The 19,952-nt window shown below is 36.3% G+C and overlaps 1 protein-coding gene across 1 annotated transcript in view; it reads right to left on the bottom strand.

The window, feature by feature from the left end:
• The window catches only part of LOC111046960 (lysosomal-trafficking regulator), a 168,987-nt gene that overhangs the window by 27,149 nt on the left and 121,886 nt on the right, over positions 1-19,952 (bottom strand). Inside the window, exons 36-40 of the mRNA XM_039429615.1 lie at positions 15,655-15,966; positions 12,394-12,537; positions 4,501-4,742; positions 2,284-2,570; positions 771-1,070 (exon numbers count right to left, since the gene is read on the bottom strand). Of these exons, the coding sequence (XP_039285549.1) occupies positions 771-1,070; positions 2,284-2,570; positions 4,501-4,742; positions 12,394-12,537; positions 15,655-15,966 (1,285 nt within the window). The remainder of the gene's footprint in view (positions 1-770; positions 1,071-2,283; positions 2,571-4,500; positions 4,743-12,393; positions 12,538-15,654; positions 15,967-19,952) is intronic.

Below are 19,952 nucleotides of genomic sequence, written 5' to 3'. Positions count from 1 at the left end.
ATCAGAGCTCTCATTGATCGATTGAAGTGTAGTCTGCTTGCTTCTCTGCGCATGCGTTGATAGCTTGTTTGTTTACCATAGCATAGCCATAGAATACATAACCAACAAAATGATGTTTGACAACCATTCGTTAAATGAACTTTTCTCAAAATTTAATTTGAGAGTAATGGAATAAATATTGAATGAAAAAGACTAAGAAATTGTCAAAAAACCACTGATTTATTGATAATTAGAAAGACCGGTTTCGGTTATTACACCATTGTTAATCTCTGATAAACGTTTATTATGCGTTATTTATAAACGTTTATCAGGCGGAAAGTTTATCAGAGATTGACAATGGTGTAATAACCGAAACCGGTCTTTCTAATTATCAATAAATCAGTGGTTTTTTGACAATTTCTTAGTCTTTTTTATTCAATAAGAATAATTACCACAATATCAACTTCTCAACTACACAAAAAAAAATAATAATGGAATAAAAGAAATGCACACTTTTCTAGACGGTAAGTTTGTAAAACAGCCTTTCTTCATTCACGCAGCTAGTAAACGACACATTTTAGTGTAAATCAACTTCATAAGTGCGCACCAAAAGTTTGAACCAACGTTTGAAATGGCGTCCCATTTTGCACTAGTCACGTGATGGAACAATTTACGATTGGAACTGGAACAATCTACTGTACACAGAACATACACAATGTGTTTTGAGTGCATACCGGCCTAAGAATAAAGTTGAGAAGGAGACAGAAAGAAGGCAGTTTGAAGGTAGTCACCTTGTATGGCCGGCGACGTCTGCGTTTTGGGCGCAAGCGACTGCACGCACATGGGATGCGCGAGCTTGAACAGCTGACGGGGCGTCTGCCCATAGGTGCGGACCATTGTCTGCCAGGCGGTGCGCACCAGCGGGTCGTCGACGGCCTCCACCTGGAAGCCCTGGTAGGTGGCCGGATGGAACACGTTCACCGCCTCCACGGCCGCGCGGCCCGTCTGCTTGTAGCCGAACACCAGGTCGATCCAGTGCGGCAGATTCTCGCGAACAAACTCCGACTCCAGTGCTTGTCTGAAAACGTTTCACAAAAATCAAATCGAATGAAAAATTTCATTTGCCATAAAACTTTACAAAAAAAACAATAAGCATAGTCAAACAATGGAACTGGTAATTCTATGAGAGCTAGGAGGACCGCGAAATTAAGAACTGGTTAAAGTATGATATAATTATGAGCTGTGTGAAATAACAAAAAAGAGAGCTTTTCAGCTGTACTTACGAGAGATGTTTATGGGTCAGCCGAGTGCTGAAGACTGAGGTTGTGGAGGGAGAAGCCTTCTTCTCCAACAGCAATGAGGGTGAAGCGGGGGAAGGGGAACTGCATGAACAATTCTGTCTTTCTTATCTCTCGAGTATTCTTAACAGGAACAATTTATAATACAACCTCTGTCGTAAGTTTTGACTATGTTTTATCTAAATTTGGGAGAGGAATAGCACAAGGTTACCTTATTTTTCCTCTCCCTATCATTTTGATAATGTACTTATTGTATAAATGAATAAAGTTACATTGTTGAAACAGTTTACATTTAGGGCCGGTTTCCGAGCTCGGGATTTAGCTAAGTTCTGGACTTTAAACAGCTGGAGTCAGAAAATTGGCTTTCCAAAACGGGGCGAAGTCGCAGTCCACGTTCAAATTAAATTTCGACGTATGGATGGTTAGAAATGTTTGATTGATTGATTGAGTACTTTATTTATGTAGATTACAATATACTGGCTTATACACTTATATACAATAGCTTACAATACAGCAAAATTATAGATGAATTTACATAATATAGACTAAGAAAATAATTATTGAACTGTATATGATATGAAAAAGTAAATTGTAATATAATAACTATAGATATTATATTGTTATGCATCTACATAAATTGGCGGAGCTTTGGACATATCAATGTCCATTCTTCGGAAAGAATATTAAAAATATCCTCCCCACTAACTCTCTACCAAAATGTTGTTAGATAGGGTACATGTTGAGCTAGCATTGTTCAAAGGCACCATTCACATAAAAATATCATTATTTAATTAATTCCACTAAGGCATCTACATAAATTGGCGGAGCTTTGAACCAACGTTTGAAATGGCGTCCCATTTTGCACTAGTCACGTGATGGAACAATTTACGATTGGAACTGGAACAATCTACTGTACACAGAACATACACAATGTGTTTTGAGTGCATACCGGCCTAAGAATAAAGTTGAGAAGGAGACAGAAAGATGGCAGTTTGAAGGTAGTCACCTTGTATGGCCGGCGACGTCTGCGTTTTGGGCGCAAGCGACTGCACGCACATAGGATGCGCGAGCTTGAACAGCTGACGGGGCGTCTGCCCATAGGTGCGGACCATTGTCTGCCAGGCGGTGCGCACCAGCGGGTCGTCGACGGTCTCCACCTGGAAGCCCTGGTAGGTGGCCGGATGGAACACGTTCACCGCCTCCACGGCCGCGCGGCCCGTCTGCTTGTAGCCGAACACCAGGTCGATCCAGTGCGGCAGATTCTCGCGAACAAACTCCGACTCCAGTGCTTGTCTGAAAACGTTCACAAAAATCAAATCGAATGAAAAATTTCATTTGCCATAAACTTTACAAAAAAAACAATAAGCATAGTCAAACAATGGAACTGGTAATTCTATGAGAGCTAGGAGGACCGCGAAATTAAGAACTGGTTAAAGTATGATATAATTATGAGCTGTGTGAAATAACAAAAAAGAGAGCTTTTCAGCTGTACTTACGAGAGATGTTTATGGGTCAGCCGAGTGCTGAAGACTGAGGTTGTGGAGGGAGAAGCCTTCTTCTCCAACAGCAATGAGGGTGAAGCGGGGGAAGGGGAGCTGCATGAACAATTCTGTCTTTCTTATCTCTCGAGTATTCTTAACAGGAACAATTTATAATACAACCTCTGTCGTAAGTTTTGACTATGTTTTATCTAAATTTGGGAGAGGAATAGCACAAGGCTCCCTATCATTTTGATAATGTACTTATTGTATAAATGAATAAAGTTACATTGTTGAAACAGTTTACATTTAGGGCCGGTTTCCGAGCTCGGGATTTAGCTAAGTTCTGGACTTTAAACAGCTGGAGTCAGAAAATGGCTTTCCAAAACGGGGCGAAGTCGCAGTCCACGTTCAAATTAAATTTCGACGTATGGATGGTTAGAAATGTTTGATTGATTGATTGAGTACTTTATTTATGTAGATTACAATATACTGGCTTATACACTTATATACAATAGCTTACAATACAGCAAAATTATAGATGAATTTACATAATATAGACTAAGAAAATAATTATTGAACTGTATATGATATGAAAAAGTAAATTGTAATATAATAACTATAGATATTATATTGTTATGCATCTACATAAATTGGCGGAGCTTTGGACATATCAATGTCCATTCTTCGGAAAGAATATTAAAAATATCCTCCCCACTAACTCTCTACCAAAATGTTGTTAGATAGGGTACATGTTGAGCTAGCATTGTTCAAAGGCACCATTCACATAAAAATATCATTATTTAATTAAATTCCACTAAGGCATCTACATAAATTGGCGGAGCTTTGGACATATCAATGTCCATTCTTCGGAAAGAATATTAAAAATATCCTCCCCACTAACTCTCTACCAAAATGTTGTTAGATAGGGTACATGTTGAGCTAGCATTGTTCAAAGGCACCATTCACATAAAAATATCATTATTTAATTAAATTCCACTAAGGCATCTACATAAATTGGCGGAGCTTTGGACATATCAATGTCCATTCTTCGGAAAGAATATAAAAATATCCTCCCCACTAACTCTCTACCAAAATGTTGTTAGATAGGGTAAATGTTGAGCTAGCATTGTTCAAAGGCACCATTCACATAAAAATATTATTTAATTAAATTCCGCTAAGGTATTTACGGTATTATATTAATCACATTAACTATTACACTTTTATGCATTTCCTTTATCCCAGTTTTTGGTTTTCTGGGCTTCCAATTCCAATTTTTTTTGTTTTTTATCTCATGCGCTACAGGCAGTAGTTTAGTAATCTTAATTACCTAGACTAGACTCACAGCTTTTTATTTTTCACTTTTTTTTATACTAGTTTATTTTTATTTATTATTTAATTTGATCATGTTTTTACATTGTTAATTATACTGCGATTATCTGATCACACTACTGGATACGTGATCAGTATAATTTTCAAGATACTATTTAATTTCTACTGTTAATTTAATACTATTTAATTTGTAATTTGAGGAGGAAATAAATAAATTTATTCATTATTTAGAACAGCGGGGAGGAAAAAAGAATAGAGCTCTCTGGTTTGTCTAATGACAGACAAGAACGTTACAAGTTAGGCCTTAGCTAAATCCTGAGCGCCGAAACCGGCCATTAATGCAATCAAAAATAAGGATTGAATGATAACAACATAAACATTACGATGGATTGAGTATTGGATAAACTACTAACCTATGAATAAGAATGAATCTCCTGGGATCTTGGAACGCCCATTTGGGCAGAGTGACGTTGTCAACGCGTTCGCCATTTTGACGTACGCCAAAGTCGAAGCCTTCAATGTTGGTGAGAAATTCCGGCAGGAAAAAGAACTCCGGCAGAAGCTCCTTGACGTCGGTTGTGCTTTCTCTGCTGCTCAGTCGCCATGTTGTTTCCAAACAGTGAAACGTTCGGTCCGGCAGGTCAAAGTTTTTATCCTTCAAAGCAAACGAGTCAAAAATAGAATAGAATTGGTATATTAGAAAAAAGTTAAAAATATTCAGATTAAACAATCTTACAAAACTTGACAGCTTAAATAAATAAATATGATTTTATTGCCGTTAAATTCCTAGAACAATAGACAAAGTCAAATATTGAATACAGTAAGACAAAAGATAAAATCAAATTTTACAGCAACTGTACATACAAAATTACATTACTGAGTCTTGAAAATAATACAGTACCTAAGTAAACTGTAAGTCAATTGGATTTTTAAATACATTAATAATATTCATTTGAATGCAAAAAACATATTCTTACAGCACAACTTGAGCCTTTAGAACAATATATAAATACAAATAGAAACCTCTTAACTCTAAGCAACAATTATTTCACTCTCAAAGAACTCTTCAACACTATAAAAAGGATTTATCACAAGCCAATTCAATAATCTCGTCTTAAATTTCTTTTCTGTCTCTAATATTAAATCTGTAGGTAATTTATTGCAAATTTTTATACCAAATGTATCATAACTTTGGCTGTTTTGGATAACCTATGATAGGGAATATCAATCCTATGACAATTTCTTGTGTTATAGCTATGAGTTTGATGCCTTAATTTTAAATTGGATGAGTTTTTTTTAACATGCAACGATACAGTATATATGTAAAAAATCACTATTGTCATTATTCTAAGCTGGACGAAAAGAGGCTTACAGTGTGCTAGTCTATGAGAATCAGTTAAAACCCTGACCACCTTCTTTTGCAATAATAAAATATTTTCTGCATGACTACTATTTCCCCACAGTAGTATGCCATATGTTGCAATACTCTGAAAAAAGCAAAATATATCGATCTCAAACAATTATCTGGAACATGATTTTTCAGTTGTCTGATCAGATAAATCACTCTTGAAAGTTTACTTGATATATAATTAATATGAGCTTCCCAAGTCAAATATCTGTCAATGAATATCCCCAGAAATTTTACATCGCTTATTGCATCCACACAATCTAAGCCACCTCTAAGGGTGAAGTGCATAGTCTGTGTTTTATTCTCGTTGAGCATGAAGCCGTTAGCCCTAAACCATGTCGCTGCTTGCATCAGAGTGGTCTCAGTTAGATTTTTAAGATTTTGAAGGTCAGTACATTTATTGATAAATGTTGTGTCATCAGCATACAGTATTGAACGGCAATTTAGAACAGCAGGAAGGGCTTGTTCACATGACAGCGATTTACGCTCGGTTGTCGCTCGATTGGCAAATCGCACGGTTTGCCAGCCTTGTACACATGACAGCGATCCATGAGCGGTTTGCGCTCGGTTATGATAAATAATTTATCACTACAACATCTATGTACTCAATCTTTATCACTATATTACTGCTTTTTACATTATTCATATTACTGTGTGTAGAATATTATCATGCTGGTGTTATTTGAAAAAAAATCAAATACATAATGAAATTATGTACTAGCCCTAGTTATAAAGATTCTAGCCCTATCCTATATACTAGCCTTAGTATACCTAAGGCTGTTTTTTGCTCCAACACGCATAAAAGCTCTTACAGGTGAAAAGTTCAGAATTAAGGTGAGGGAGGAGTTGTTGCAGGTTTGTCCTTATTCCAGTGAGGAATTCTTTTTGCATTATAGAATGCAAAGATTGACGACTTAGATTATAATTAACAAATCCTTATACCCCTTTCATAGGTGGTCAGTGGGATGAAAAAAATGAAATGAAATGAAAAAAAATATGAACTGCTGCTCTCTGAAAAAATGTCTGTTATCTCCTGTCAAGCAGACCTTTTCAGAACTCTATTCCTGTAATCCGAGCACTCCATGTCCCAAACGCACTTTCTTTTCGCTACTTCATCGATAAACAATTCAGTGTCAAAGGATTCTAGGCCTACTTCCATATTTCTACTATGAACTACTTGAAACTAAACTGAACTAGATACTACTATAAACTATGATCCTCTACAAACTAACTTGAACTAAACTTACTAACTAACTGAAGTGAAAGTTGTAATAGAATATATTTTAATTGAACTGAAATTGTAATAGAATGTGCACTATGTGAACTGCTCTGCTCGAAACCGCTCGGTTGACTGAAGACATGTGTACTCTCTCATGCCTGCTCTAGTATATCGAACCGCCCGGCAACCGAGCGACAACCGAGCGGTTGTAGTCTGAGACTACAACCGCCGCGATTCGCCGGCGTCTGCTCAAACCGAGCGTTGCATGTGTACGGCACCATGTGTTTCCCTATACCTGGCAACCGCTCGGTTGGTCAACCGCGCGACAACCGAGCGTAAATCGCTGTCATGTGAACAGGCTCTTAGTAGTCCTTGTATACTTGAAACGATGAGATATCCCTACAGATGTGGTTCCCTGGCAACATTATATTGATGTTGATTCAATATTCAGTTACTTCTGAATCTACCATTCACAGTGTAAGCATAAAAAGTATTTTCTATTCAATTATGGCTAATTCAATAAGTATAATATTATTAGTATTCAATTACAATAAACGAAGAAATATCAACAAAACTGAGTTTACTAGAAATTGTGTATTACCATACAAAAACAATAGCATAAGTAGATATCCCATGGTATAGGGCGTTTATGTCGCAACTGTTACTGTTATCTCAAGCCGATAGTCCACGTAGTTTTTCCTGTGAAGCTTTATGATGCTGGTAGTCTTTCATATTGTGCCGTTCATACACTCTTACCCGGTCAAAACAATAAAAATCGACAGAAATCGGCTTGAGATAACAGTAAAAGCTGCGACATAAACGCCCTATACCATGGAATACTTATGCTAATGTTTCTCTATGGTATTTACTAAATGTGTGAATTACTATAGTGAGGTCCACGTTATAAAGGCAGTGTTTGATTACCAAAGGTATTGCTATCCTTGTCTATCATTCAACAAAGCGGATAGCGCTATCTCTTTCTCGCTTTTCTCTGTTGCCAGATCAACAATGTAGAATTAAAAATTAACAAAATATTCCATCTTAATTATGAAAATTTATAATGAAATTATTCTACAAATCAATATCCTGTTACAAATCAATAACTTTTATTAATTTCATACATTCATAGGATGTGTCCTCAACTGTCGCCTGCTGCAAGCGAGTCTCTAATTTTTGTACAGGCCCGACAGTCGAGACCAGCGACATTCGAGGCCAGCGACGGTAGAGGACTCCTGAAAAAGTGGCCTCAAATGTCGCCTGCGTTAGGCGACAGTTGAGGCCACTCTAATTTTTGTACAGCCCCGACAGTCGAGACCTGCGACGGCAGAGGACTCCTGAAAAAGTGGCCTCAAATGTCGCCTGCGTTAGGCGACAGTTGAGGCCACTCTAATTTTCGTACACTCCCGACAGTCGAGGCCTACGACCGTACAGAACTGTAAAACAGTCCTCTACGGTCGTAGGCCTCGAATGTCGTCGGTCTCGACTGTCGCGCCCCCTCTTTATCACTATATTACTCTAATATTACTGCTTTTTACATTATTCATATTACTGTGTGTAGAATATTATCATGCTGGTGTTATTTGAAAAAAAATCAAATACATAATGAAATTATGTACTAGCCCTAGCTATATAGATACTAGCCCTATCCTATATACTAGCCTTAGTATACCTAAGGCTGTTTTTTGCTCCTGTGAACTGCTGCTCTCTGAAAAAATGTCTGTTATCTCCTGCCAAGCAGACCTTTTCAGAACTCTATTCCTGTAATCCGAGCACTCCATGTCCCAAACGCACTTTCTTTTCGCTACTTCATCGATAAACAATTCAGTGTCAAAGGATTCTAGGCCTACTTCCATATTTCTACTATGAACTACTTGAAACTAAACTGAACTAGATACTACTATGAACTATGATCCTCTACAAACTAACTTGAACTAAACTTACTAACTAACTGAACTGAAAGTTGTAATAGAATAAATTTTAATTGAACTGAAATTGTAATAGAATGTGCACTATGTGAACTGCTCTGCTCGAAACCGCTCGGTTGACTGAAGACATGTGTACGCTCTCATGCCTGCTCTAGTATATCGAACCGCCCGGCAACCGAGCGACAACCGAGCGGTTAGACTGAAAACTACAACCGCCGCGATTCGCCGGCGACTACTAAAACCGAGCGTTGCATGTGTACGGCACCATGTGTTTCCCTATACCTGGCAACCGCTCGGTTGGTCAACCGCGCGACAACCGAGCGTAAATCGCTGTCATGTGAACAGGCTCTTAGTAGTCCTTGTATACTTGAAACGATGAGATATCCCTACAGATGTGGTTCCCTGGCAACATTATATTGATGTTGATTCAATATTCAGTTACTTCTGAATCTACCATTCACAGTGTAAGCATAAAAAGTATTTTCTATTCAATTATGGCTAATTCAATAAGTATAATATTATTAGTATTCAATTACATAAACGAAGAAATATCAACAAAACTGAGTTTACTAGAAATTGTGTATTACCATACAAAAACAATAGCATAAGTAGATATCCCATGGTATAGGGCGTTTATGTCGCAACTGTTACTGTTATCTCAAGCCGATAGTCCACGTAGTTTTTTCCTGTGAAGCTTTATGATGCTGGTAGTCTTTCATATTGTGCCGTTCATACACTCTTACCCGGTCAAAACAATAAAAATCGACAGAAATCGGCTTGAGATAACAGTAAAAGCTGCGACATAAACGCCCTATACCATGGAATACTTATGCTAATGTTTCTCTATGGTATTTACTAAATGTGTGAATTACTATAGTGAGGTCCACGTTATAAAGGCAGTGTTTGATTACCAAAGGTATTGCTATCCTTGTCTATCATTCAACAAAGCGGATAGCGCTATCTCTTTCTCGCTTTTCTCTGTTGCCAGATCGTCTTTCAACAATGTAGAATTAAAAATTAACAAAATATTCCATCTTAATTATGAAAATTTATAATGAAATTATTGAAAAATATAATATCTTGCTTAATAAAATGAAATTGATAATTTTAAACGAGAATGAACAGTTAATATTACACCAATAAACCTGTATCAGCTACCGTCTATAGAAGGCATTGACAAGACAGAGGATCGGCAACGTTTTTCTCATATCTTTCTTAACTGCCATTATAACGTGGACCTCACTATAGTATGCAAGGTTCAGTCATGAAATATTATTCCTTAAATCGCCAAGAACGGGGTACAGAAGAAGTCCTGTATAATATGATATTCTATAATATAATTGTAAATAATTATCAACATCATCTATACTCTGTCGATTTGCCATTTATTAACCATCCATAATATTACCACCAATACTTGGGTGATTATAATAGTATATTTCGCACCTAGGGCCGAAAAACATTTTTACCCGTGGTGCGAACGCTATTTTTTGCCACACAGAAAAATAAACAATATATATATATATTTTATTCTCTTATTAAAGTGATAAGTAACTATATATATATATATATATATATATATATGAGAATAATTATTGTTTATTAAGCACTTCCAAAAGCAAAAGTGGAAGGTCATAGCTCTAGCAAATCTGAGGTAATCTGAATATCGGAAAATTGTCCAAGTATTTTTATTTTTTATTCTGATTTGTCTAAATAACCTGAAAGATTATGTTCAATTATGTAAGAGGTTGAGTTTATACTTTTTTATTCTTTTAAATTACAATAAGATGATATTATTATAAATGTTTTAATTATTATTGAATAATGAAAAGTTTTTTGATCAGCTGTTTTAGCACACTTGAAATTTGGCCAATCTGAATGTCAACGTCAACAATGCTTGTTGTCATCGACTTAGGAAGTTTAGGTTAGAAGTTCTATCCTACTCTGAAAATCGAGTTTGAATAGTTTATAATAATTTATATATCTTATCTGTATTTCGTTCATCAAAATAAAATGGCAGTATATTATTGCAGAATACTTTATTCAATTCGTGAAGCATAAACTGATTCCGTTTCATAAATTATTTGTAAAAACGTTCAGCACCATGGATATTGCCCAAGTGGTTCCAAAATTATCCACCAGGTTTTGTGATAAACGCAGTACTATGAGGTTTGAGGTTAGATTCTATTCTACTCTGAAAATTGAATTTGAATAGTTTATAATATCTTATTTGTATTTCATTCATCCAAATAAAATGATAGTATCTTATTGCAAAATACTTTATTCAATTCTAGAAGCATAAACTGATTCCGTTTCATAAACTATTTTGTAAACACGTTCACATCAAATCAGAATCAGCTGACTTCAAGGTCATTTTACAGCCCTAGGGCCGTAAAGTTTTTATTGTAAAGTGTATTATTATTTTATGATGTAGGCTACCACTTTGATTGCTTGTAAGACTTGTGAAATAAATAACTTTTTGAAATTGAATTGAATTGTTTTACCGGCCTGGTCAGAAAACAATCACTTTCGGCCTCCATATGACGCACGAAAAACAACTCATTACATCCAAGTGTGGCGAAAAAGGACTTTACAACTTTGAAAGCACATAAATATTTATTGAAATTACTCACAGAATTGAGAAAGGTGTTATTTTGTTACAAAGCACTTCAAGTTTAAGGTGTGGGTGTTATTCTGGTTGGATGTGACAGCCGTTGGTAATGCAACATACATCCCACCGATAATCGATTTCTTGTCACACTCATACCAGCATATCAGGCGTAACTTCGATCCGATTTCTGTCATTAAGATTGTCTGGTCGAGGCGGAACATGAACCTTATCCTTAATGAAACACCACAGGAAGAAATCCATCGGTGTTTCTAGACAATTGCTTTCAACTTCGCTGGATTCACCATGCAGGGCCAATTGCACGGCCACCTCGCTCACCGGATTTAACACCGATGGATTCCTTCCTGTGAGGTTTCATCAAGTATAAGGTTTATATTACTCCTCTACCAGACAATCAGAAATCGGATCACATTCAGATCGCTGCGGTTGCACAAGTTACGCCTGATATGCTGGTACGAGTGTGGCAAGAAATCGATTATCGGGGAGATGTATGTCGCATTACCACCGGTTATCAAATCGAACCAAAATAACACCTACACCTTAAACTTGAAGTGTTTTGTAACAAAATAACACCTTTCTCAATTCTGTGAGTGATTTCAATAAATATCAAATAAATCAAAATAGTTTATTGTCATTACAAAACAAAATTTGATAAACAAGGTCATATACATTTACAATTTGTCACATTCATCAATAAATTAATAAGTATGGTAACTTTTCTAAGACAGCAACAATACTACAAACAGGACAACAACAATAATATTCTATAAATCTATAGATGCGTTATTAAGTGTCAAACATTCTAGGAACTCCTTAACAATTTACACACAAAGCTCACACAACATATCTTTCATGAATCTTTTAAAACTGGTCATATTCAATGCTCTGACTTCCGTCGGAAATAAGTTGTAAATTTTCTTACCGAATTCAACATGAAAACTATTCAGAGTTAATTGTGAATTGCATTGGCTTCTATGTAACAATGTGTTCTGACGTTATTTATGTGCTTTCAAAGTTGTAAAGTCCTTTTATAATCATCCTATATTATTATCATTAACCTAACCTAACCTAACCATTATCAACTGGCAAGGCATGACTATATATTTCAGCAGATATTTTTATTACCTGATATTGAAGGAACATGCTGGTGAATGGAGGCAGTCTTACAAGGAAATGTAAAACTGACCCGGAATTGGAATAATGAGAGCCATAGTGGTATGGTCCAGAAAATGTGGAGCCGGATCCTACAGGCATCTCTTGTTTGAAGTACTGCAATCAGATAGAAATCCATTCAGACATCGTTGAAGAAAATAAATAAACGTGGAAACGTAAAATCAAATCAAAACCAACAGAAATCGAATTATTATTATTTATTAATTTTATTTTCACAAGAAAGCAACGAATGGGAGAGAAAAACTAAGAATACGCCTTAAGCTGCGTACACATATTCGCGCTTCCAACCCGCACCGAGCACGCTCCTCCCTCGTACTGCCCTCGTACCACCATCGAACCACAGTCGCTCCGCCCACGCACCCATCATGAACGTTACGGAAGATGTTAGATCTTCTCGCGTTCCCCGGTCGAACCACTCTTGTTCGCCGGTCGATCATCAATCGCTCTGCTGGAGTGACGTTCGGTTGCGGAGCAGAGCGAAAGTCTGTACGCACCTTAATACTATTTCTCTCCCAAATTTAGATATTATTGTAAAAGTACGAAATAAGGTTATGATTCCATTTCTCTGAAATTTAGTCCTTTTACAATCAAAAACAACAGAAACCAAGAATTTTGAATTTTGATGGTTGAGAAACTGGATAGAAATCAGAAATATTGCATTTGAATTGAATTGGCCTGAGGAGAAAGGGAGGGAACATGTCAAAATGTTTCATTTTTTATGGTTGAAATGAGTTGTTTACTGTGGGATACATCGATTGGAGTTGAAAGGGAACATGTCAGCATTCTCTCTATACGAGAAACAGATATCGTATTTTTGCTGTACTGGAGTGAAAGGGAACTAGCCATGACACACATGTTCCCTTTCAACGCCGAACATTCGAAAATTGTTTGTCAGTTGTGATTTTTATGCTATTCTTAGGTGACCTTTGATTCACGCGTTGCTTTGAGGTTAGATTGCTTTCGGTTGCGGTGTTTATTGTTAAAATTGAAGAGTGATAATTTATAATATCGTCATGAGTAATAGGAAGTTAACAAAAAACTCAATTTTAAGGGGTGAATTTTATATGAGTGCTTAAACTGGATTAAAATTGTTGTCTTAAAAGAGTTTGCACCCTAATGACAAAAAACAATCTTGAAATTATCAATACTTTTATCTGTATTCAGTTTTTTCTCTCCCCTGGAAAATTCTGATTATTGACATGTTCCCTTTCTCTTCAGACTGATTCAATGACTATCAATGTTGAAAAATTTTCACGTAATTCTACAAAATTTAGAGCCAGGATTGAAACTATGTACAGTAGTGAGGTCCACGTTATAATGGTAGAATTTGATTAACATAACTGTTGCTATCCTTGTCTATCATTAGACAAAGAAGATAGTGCTATCCTTTCTCCGCAACGTCGCCAGATCGTTTTTAACAATGTAGAAATATAATTAATCAACAAAATATTCAATCTTAGTTAAGAAAATCTATTACTAAGACTCAACTCACACTTACGCGACTCAGGTCGAGAAGCGACTCGACTCTAGTCGAGAGCATGTGTTTCCAAATGGTGACACTCAGACCAGTCGATTCTAGTCTCCGCGACGTCACCATTTGGAAACACATACTCTCGACTAGATTCGAGTCTCTTCTAGACCTGAGTCGCGTAAATGTGAGGCTTTAAGCCTAGTTTATACGATGTCAATTGGCGAGACAATATTGTCATAACTCATAAGGCAACTGACTGGCATGAAATTATTGCCTTCGTATACTTCAGGCCAATTGTCTTGCCAACTGTCCCGAAATTCAACTGCCTCCGGGAGTAGACTGTGGACAGTCAATTGGGCCCAGCGAGCCCCCCACCACTCGGAATCTCCGTTGTCGCGACAATTGGCGCCGTGTGAACAGTAGCGCTGTCTTGGTTTTGCCAGTTCAGCTGTTTAGTCACAACAGATGACGAGAACTTGGACATGTTTAGCTGTCAACTGACGTGCCAATAGTTGGCCGCGTATAAACATCTTCGTTTAACTGGCCTAGCCTCCGACAATCCGCAACCACGTGATGACAACTGTCCAAAAACAACTGTCTTGCCAATTGGCATCGTATAAACTAGGCTATAATCTATAAAAATGAAACCACATTTTCTTCCATGAGAAGCTTGTTTGTTTTTTGGTCAAATTCAAGTTTGGTTTTTGGTCCTTCAAAATTATTTCTTTATAATGTGAATATTTACTATTTTAGTGATAATAAGTGAACTATTTTTCCTATGTTTGGTTTTGAAACATTTAAATTCAAAAATCTACATTGTCAAAATAATTAAGGACTGAAAATTTTGTGAAGTGAACAACTACAAGACTTAACCAATTTTGGACTATGTGCAACCTTATCTAAATTTGGGAGAGGAATAGCACTAGGTTACATTATTTTTTCTCTCCCTATCATACTTATTGTATGAATCAATAAAGAATGGCATTTCTAAACAGGAATAATAGGATATGTACAGTTATAATTCATCATAAATGTAATGTATGCCCCATAATAGCATAAATGGGCGGGATAGATAGCGCAGACGGGACTTGAATAAGACTTTTGTTGAGTTTTGTCCTTTTTTCTATGTATTTGGTATGGTTCTGTTTTCTATACCTTCTGGTTTCTTGGTTTTATGTCCTGCTGTCATTGTAGGTGATTGTTGTGTCTTTGATCTGGATGGCCACAGTGGAATTATTTTTGGGAACTCTTTTGGTAATAGTATTGCTTCATAACCCATATCATTTTAGTTTATACTGATGATGTTTCCAGTTTAATTCCTCTTATTCTAACAATATACTCATGCCAATAGTTGTCCTACTAATATATTAGTTTATTTAACTATAAGTTTCATATTTGCAAATTTTCCATTATTCTCTTTTCTTTTCTTCTTGAATTCTTCAGTATTAGTTACATACGTCTTTCTTTTTCTTTATCTGCTACTATACGTTTCATATTTGCAAGGTTTTCTACTATTTTGTTTGTATCTTGTTTTCAGTTTTTTTCTAAAACTCAATAGTATATTAGTTAAGTTATTTCATTTTCATCTTAATGTATTGTTTTTCAAATTGTATGCTCAATGTGTGTTATGAGGGCAATAATGGGATTCAGTTCCTGGTGCCCTCAAATATGTAAATTTTCAAATAAATGATTTGAATATTTTGCCAGGTACTCGCGACTGGAGTCTGGCTTGAAGCACTTACATTGTAGTGCTTGATGTAATGCGCTTCGTTGGCCTTGTTCTGGACAGCCATGGGCTTCTGCAGGTTGCGATAGACGGCGGGGTCGGCCAGGTCGAGCGAGGCCGTGTGATAGGCGGCCAGCACAAACGGCAACACGGGATACTGCATGAGGTCGTTGTAGGTGCGGCCGGCCATCTTGTTCAGTGTCATCAGGTACTCCCAGTTGGTGAGGTGCCCGTCGCGCCACAGCTGCACGGCGTCCAGCAGGTTGTCGCTCGGAACGCGGTTCGGCAGCGGGCATTGCTCTAGTTGCTTCTGGAACTCGTCTCGCTCCTGAGATCAACATCAACTCAATTAAAGAATAAATAAATTTTCATCTTAAAAGAAATAATAGCAGAGTATTGGGTGTACAACAAAGAATTCTATGCAGTTTTCATAGACTTCCAAAAAGCATATGATAGCATTAAAAGAGATAAACTGTGGATACAACTGGAGAAATTTGGTATCCCAAAGAAATTAATTAATTTGTCAAAAATGAGTGTGACAGGATCAAGATGCTCTGTTAAAATGGATGGCAACTACAGTGAATCGTTCTTGGTTAATTAAGGAGTCAAACAGGGTGATGGGCTCTCACCAATTCTATTCAACTTGGCCATAGAAGAAGCGCTTCAAAATGTAGCACAGAAAGATGACGGTGTAGAGGTTGGATTGAAGTTTAATGTGTTGGCTTTTGCAGATGATGTGGCAATTATTTTCAGAAAGTATAGAGGACATGAAAACTCTCACCAAATTGCTAATAGAAGAAGCCGAGAAAATGGGCCTAGTAATAAATGACTCTAAAAATAAATTTATACATTTTACAAGAAACCAGGGCGAAAGGATGGGCAGCCTGAAAATAGATGAACATGAATTCAAACAACAAGTGCAGGAATTCAAATATCTCGGAGTAACAATCTCAAGTAAAAATCTGGATAGTGTAGAGATACAAAATAGGGTAAACTAAGCAAACAGGTGTATGTATGCCTGCAAAAAACTACTTTCTTCAAAGTCCCTATCTCACAGAACAAAGCTCAGACTATACAAGACAATTATAAGTCCAGTGTTACTCTATGGGTCTGAAACTTGGAAAATGACCAAGAAAAAATAACAAAAGCTCATAGTGTTTGAAAATAAAGTGCTGCGAAAGATATATGGGCCCACGTACAAGCAAGGAGAATGGAGGAGGAAACATAATAAGGAAACCAGAGACCTCTACAATAAACCAGACATTGTAAGTGAAATAAAATGTAGGCGATTACAATGAACTGGGCACATACTCAGAAGAGGAAAAGAGTCCAAGCTGAAAAAAGTTTCAACACCCAACCCTCTAGGAAGAAGACCCCATGGGAGACCCAGACAGAGATGGTGGCAACAGGTTAAGACTGACATGGAGAGACTTGGAGCGACAGAAAGAGATGCTGAGGAGCGATCTACGTGAGACAGTTTGTTGGTGCGGCCAAATGTCAACTTGGATATAGATGGCCCTGGGAGTAAGTAAGTAAGTAAGTAAATAAATGTTTATTTCCCGAAAAAAAACTAAGGCTCAACTCACACTTACGCGACTCAGGTCGAGAATAGACTCGACTCTAGTCGAGAGAATGTGTTTTCAAATGATGACGTCGGGGAGACTAGAATCGACTGGTCTGAGTGTCACCATTTGGAAACACATGCTCTCAACTAGAGTCGAGTCTCTTCTCGACCTGAGTCGCGTAAGTGTGAGGATCACATTATAATGGCAGTGGAGAAAGATAGGAGAATAACGATTCCTCTGTCAAGTCAATAATGCCTTCTTGACGGTTGCTTATACAGATTTATTTATGTAATATTAATGATCATTCTCTTTCAAAATAATCAAGTATATTTATTTATTTATTTATTTATTTATCACATTGTGTACAAATACTTGACATGAGGAAAGGCACAACAGGCTCAGGCCCAAAACTATTCCATTAAACAATAAATTATATTTTTCAATAGTTTCTTAATGAATTTTAATGATTAAGATGAGATATTTTGTTAATTGATTATTAATTCTACAATGTTGAAAGACGATCTGGCGACAGAGTAAAGCGAGAAAGAGATAGCGCTATTTGCTTTGTTGAATGATAGACAAGGATAGCAATACCATTGCTAATCGAACACTGACATGTAATTTGTTATATTCATTCAGAGCTCAGTTAATTTTATCGATTCATTTACAACGCTGAAGTTCAATAAAAATATACATCTAACACTCAGTTTCTAATATTTATTTATTTATTTATTTATTTATTTATTAGAACAGTCACAAACACGATATTTGGAAAGAGAAACAGGCAATTGCCCAAAACTTCTTCAATTCCTTGATTTTGGCACATAAATAGTCCAAAGTGAGGTTAAGTTTAAAATTTCTGTTTTCACCAAAGATTAACACTCAGAGAATACGTATTCGAGATATGACTGATGAATTTTGAATTTCGAAGGGTTGATAAGAGCCGGAAATAACACTAAACAATCCGAAAGTTTCAATAATATTGAAATAAACTTGAAAATTTTGAGCAGAAAATTGAAACTACTATCACTGCAACTATCAGCTGTTTAAAAAATCAGCTGTATTAATGGATTACAGATGAAAATTACTGAGATATTGCATTTATTCAAATGCTAATGAATTAATAATCCTATACTATTAAACGAGCGATTTCTGTTCAAATGTTTAGATGTTTATATGTTTGTTTTTCACCGGTTCTCGAAAACGGCTCTAACGGTTCTCACGAAATTCAGAACATAGTAGGTTTATAATATAAAAATTCGATTGCACTAGGTCTCATCCCTGGGAAAACTCGCTGAAGGACATTAAAAGGATTTATTCTTCCTTGGAAAAACAGCTGATAATTTCGTCGTCTGTTTATGATGGAAGTGAGTGAGCGAGTGCATGTGTGTGGGACTGAAAGAGAATTATGACTCAGCTGTTGAACTTTTGTTATCATTCGATCAGGTACTTAGTGCCGGTTGTTCAAAAGTCGGTTAAATTTTAATCCTGATTAATTCCAGTGGAGCCAATCAGATAAGCTATCTTTTTGAAATGGTCTGATTTGGTTCACGTGTAATTAATCACGATTAAAATTTAACATGCTCTTGTGAGAGAAATTTTTACATTCCTCTGGGAATCAATCTTAATCCAATGTGATTAGATAGAACCTTTCTGTATGAACTATAAATATATTATAATTTCTTATGATTGTATATGCTTTTGTACTCCAGAGCGGAGCTCGGTCCCCCGATATTAATTATTAAACGAAAATCTAAATTAAATGCTGTAAATTTCCACGAAGACTTCTGCTACTGCAAATATTGACAACAGGGTAAACAGCTAGATGGAAATTCGATAAGCGCTACTATTAAAAAAATCCCGTTTGGTGTAAGGGTAAGCATTCCTAACCGGCAATTGGGAGGTACCGGGTTCGATTCCATTTAGCTGTTTACCTTGTTGTCAATATTTGCAGTTGCAGACGTCTTCAAGGTGATTCACAGTAATTAATTTGGATTTTCGTTAAATAATAATTATTAATGGATTACTTTGTTCAACAGCTGTGCGTTTTATAAACAATATGAACGTTTTATGTATATCACAGACCAGTGAATACGGATAATGACCGAATTTTTGTCACATTTTTGACCGAGCGAAGTGAGGTCTAAGATTCAAGTCGACGGTTTTGCATTTCTTTTTATGTTTATATTTATGTTCCGCATTTACAGCGAAACGCAGCAATAAATTTTCATGAAATTTGACAGGTATGTTCCTTTTTGAATTTCGCGTCGACGTATACATACGGTTTTTTTTAAATTTTGCATTTAAGGATAATACAAAAGGGAAAGGAGTCTCCTTTGAACGCCAATATTACTGTAAAAATCAGACTTCAGAATTATTCATCATAAATCAGCTGTCTAGTGGACTATAATACTACCCGTTCAAAAACATCGAACATCTTGAAAATATATCCTTCCATCAACGTTAGTAGACAGTTGTCTACTAACTTTGTCTTTCCGTAAGCAGAGGCCATGATTCTAGTTTGGAGTTTGGAGTTATTGATAGAAAACATTTTTTTTAATCTGATTATTGAAATTGCAACAAATATTATTGAAAAGAAATTGATTTCTAAAATAATGAAAAGTGAGAAATGAAGTTTGTAGAAGATCAGCATTATGGTAATTTTGTTAATTTCAACACACCGATTTTTCGCCAACACGACAACACAGAATGTTCTCTGATGGGTTGATTGGATTGGCGTATCGACGTC

The sequence above is a fragment of the Nilaparvata lugens genome, chromosome 5, assembly GCF_014356525.2.
Source record: "Nilaparvata lugens isolate BPH chromosome 5, ASM1435652v1, whole genome shotgun sequence".
Taxonomy (NCBI): domain Eukaryota; kingdom Metazoa; phylum Arthropoda; class Insecta; order Hemiptera; family Delphacidae; genus Nilaparvata; species Nilaparvata lugens.
This window is presented reverse-complemented; position numbering and strand designations above follow the sequence as displayed.